Source organism: Oncorhynchus masou, unplaced genomic scaffold (genome assembly GCF_036934945.1).
Source record: "Oncorhynchus masou masou isolate Uvic2021 unplaced genomic scaffold, UVic_Omas_1.1 unplaced_scaffold_16693, whole genome shotgun sequence".
Lineage (NCBI taxonomy): Eukaryota > Metazoa > Chordata > Actinopteri > Salmoniformes > Salmonidae > Oncorhynchus > Oncorhynchus masou.
The window spans coordinates 455-2,641 of NW_027006826.1; the positions used below are offsets into that span (position 1 = coordinate 455).

The window sequence follows — 2,187 nt, forward strand, 5'->3', positions numbered from 1 at the left end:
ATACAACACCCACACTATGCAAAACAGAGCCTGTTCAGACGGCGAAAAACAAGATGTTTACATGCCACAGTATCCCGTTTAAGATAGCATATCCCAGGCATCTTATCCAGGTTTCTCATAACCAGGATACAAGCTTTTTCGGGTTACTGTAAATGGGATATGATGATTATATGCGTCAACTCAAAAACAGAATACTTGAGTAACCCGAATAATAACGGGATATTAGTGTGCATGTAAAACGTGGTTACTGTCTATACCTGGAGTTTTTCCAGATCAAGCTTTATGGTTCGGGAAGATTCCCGGCTCTAGTCATAACATATCCTTGTGCAGGGGTCTCACCTGGACAGGTCATACTGGTCCAGTGTATTGGGGTCTGTCACCACACACTCATGTGGCCTCTCTGGGCAGGCGTAGGATGTATACCACCTGAAGTTATAGGTGTACTTGTCCTCAACCTGTGAGGATCAATATGGTTATGAAAGTGGTATATTCACGGTAAATGATTTTACAGTTTAATCACCGCATAAGTGAACCATATAAGGAGCTACTTATTAGAGATTGGATGAGCTCTGTCAGCAGCTCATGACAGGACCCAATCAGTACCTGGAACTCAGGCTTGCCGGCGCCGGCCTCTCGGTCACAGAGGAATGAGATCATGGTGGAGCGCAGTGTGTGCTGCACGTTGTTGTACCGAGAGCCGTTGCTGTAGGACAGCTTGATCATCCCGTCATAGTAGGACAGCTGAGAGTTAAACTCCCCCAGGCTCCATGAGTTCGAGCCACTGTAGCAGACAGACACACCGAACAGAAGAACAGAAGCTAAAACATTAAGTCCACCTCAAACATTCGTCAGAACTCTAAAGCACATGTACAAAGCCCAGATACAAGCTTTTCCTACTACTGTTAGTGGGCATGTCCCCCTCCTCTATATTCATAAAGATTTATTTAGTATGATAAAACATGCCTCTGGTCCACCTGACAGGCCCCGGCTTTCAGAGGGCATTTGGCTGCAGTGACAGAGCCACAGACATTAATGAAATAGTCATAATCTCCGTTGGACATATTGTAAAAGCCTCCTCCGGGTTTAGACAAGGGGGACAGGTCAAATGAGAATCCTGTAGAGAGAAGACAATAGAGAGTGAGTGGTATTATTGCATTAAACAGCCAATAGTGTATCATATCACCATCGCTGGTAGGCATGTGGGTCCACTGGGTCCGTGTGACCTACCAGCTTGGGGGTCTTCCACCTTGCAGTTGTCCCCGACTGTCCTGGACATAACACAGGCTGCAGCCGTGTACCACTCAAACTCATACACACAGCCATCACTGGACATGTGCCGCATGATGGGAGCACTTTCTAGATCACCTGGAGAGGAGGACAGGAGGGTTGGGGGGGGGAATACACAACGAAAGTTAGGAGGAGTTGAACAAGTAGACTGAACGCTAGCTAGCTCCACTTTCAGGCACTTCCTTGTTCACTTTCAACTCTGCAGCTAACTTACAAGTCTATCGAACACTCACCTGGCTTGCATTTCAGAATCATGATGCTCTTCACTTTCATGTTCTTCCTACATTCATCTCCCTCTGTGTAGACCAGGCGTATGTCGTTGCTGTCATTTCTTTTTGTCGGGGAGGTGAGGAATTTGCCCAAGCTGACAACTTTGTCTTTTCCTAAAAGAGAGGATTGAATACATGTTAAGGACAACAAATATCTTTGTTTCTCAGATTTGATAGAACGCTGTGTATAGATTAGCGTCTCAGAGTAGGAGAACTGATCGGGCCCCCTGTTCTTTCATCATTTAAATGGCTAAACTGATCCTAGATCAGCACTCCAACTCTGAGATGCTTTATGAAAACAGACCCAGATCTTCTCCAGACTTACCCACGGCGCAGATGGCAGCGTCCTCGGGGCATGTACTGGTGGCCCCCTGCTGGAGGACTTTGTGACACACGTTGACGTAGAAGCGCATTTTGTCTGACTTGGAGGCGTTGGCGTCCACAGCCTCCCAGTTCTGGGCCGACTCAGACTCTGAAAGACAGATAACACCACGAACAGAATGTTACGTGGTTTAACCTCCATATTTAAATGTGTTAGGGCTCGGATCACTTTCACTTCAAGTGTAAAATTGGAAGTCAGGTCCTGGGCATTTACATTCATAAATAATGATGTTCAACACAACGTTTCAGT

General features: G+C 46.2%; 1 protein-coding gene across 1 annotated transcript; it reads right to left on the reverse strand.

Moving 5' to 3' along the window:
- Nucleotides 1-339: 339 nt before the first annotated feature.
- Nucleotides 340-2,028, reverse strand: LOC135531926 (cation-independent mannose-6-phosphate receptor-like; the record flags this gene model as incomplete). Its single annotated transcript, XM_064959621.1, has 6 exons — nt 340-455; nt 604-781; nt 964-1,114; nt 1,228-1,365; nt 1,521-1,670; nt 1,882-2,028. Coding segments are annotated over 6 exons (880 nt in total), but the record flags the coding sequence as incomplete, so codon positions are not given.
- Nucleotides 2,029-2,187: the final 159 nt, after the last annotated feature.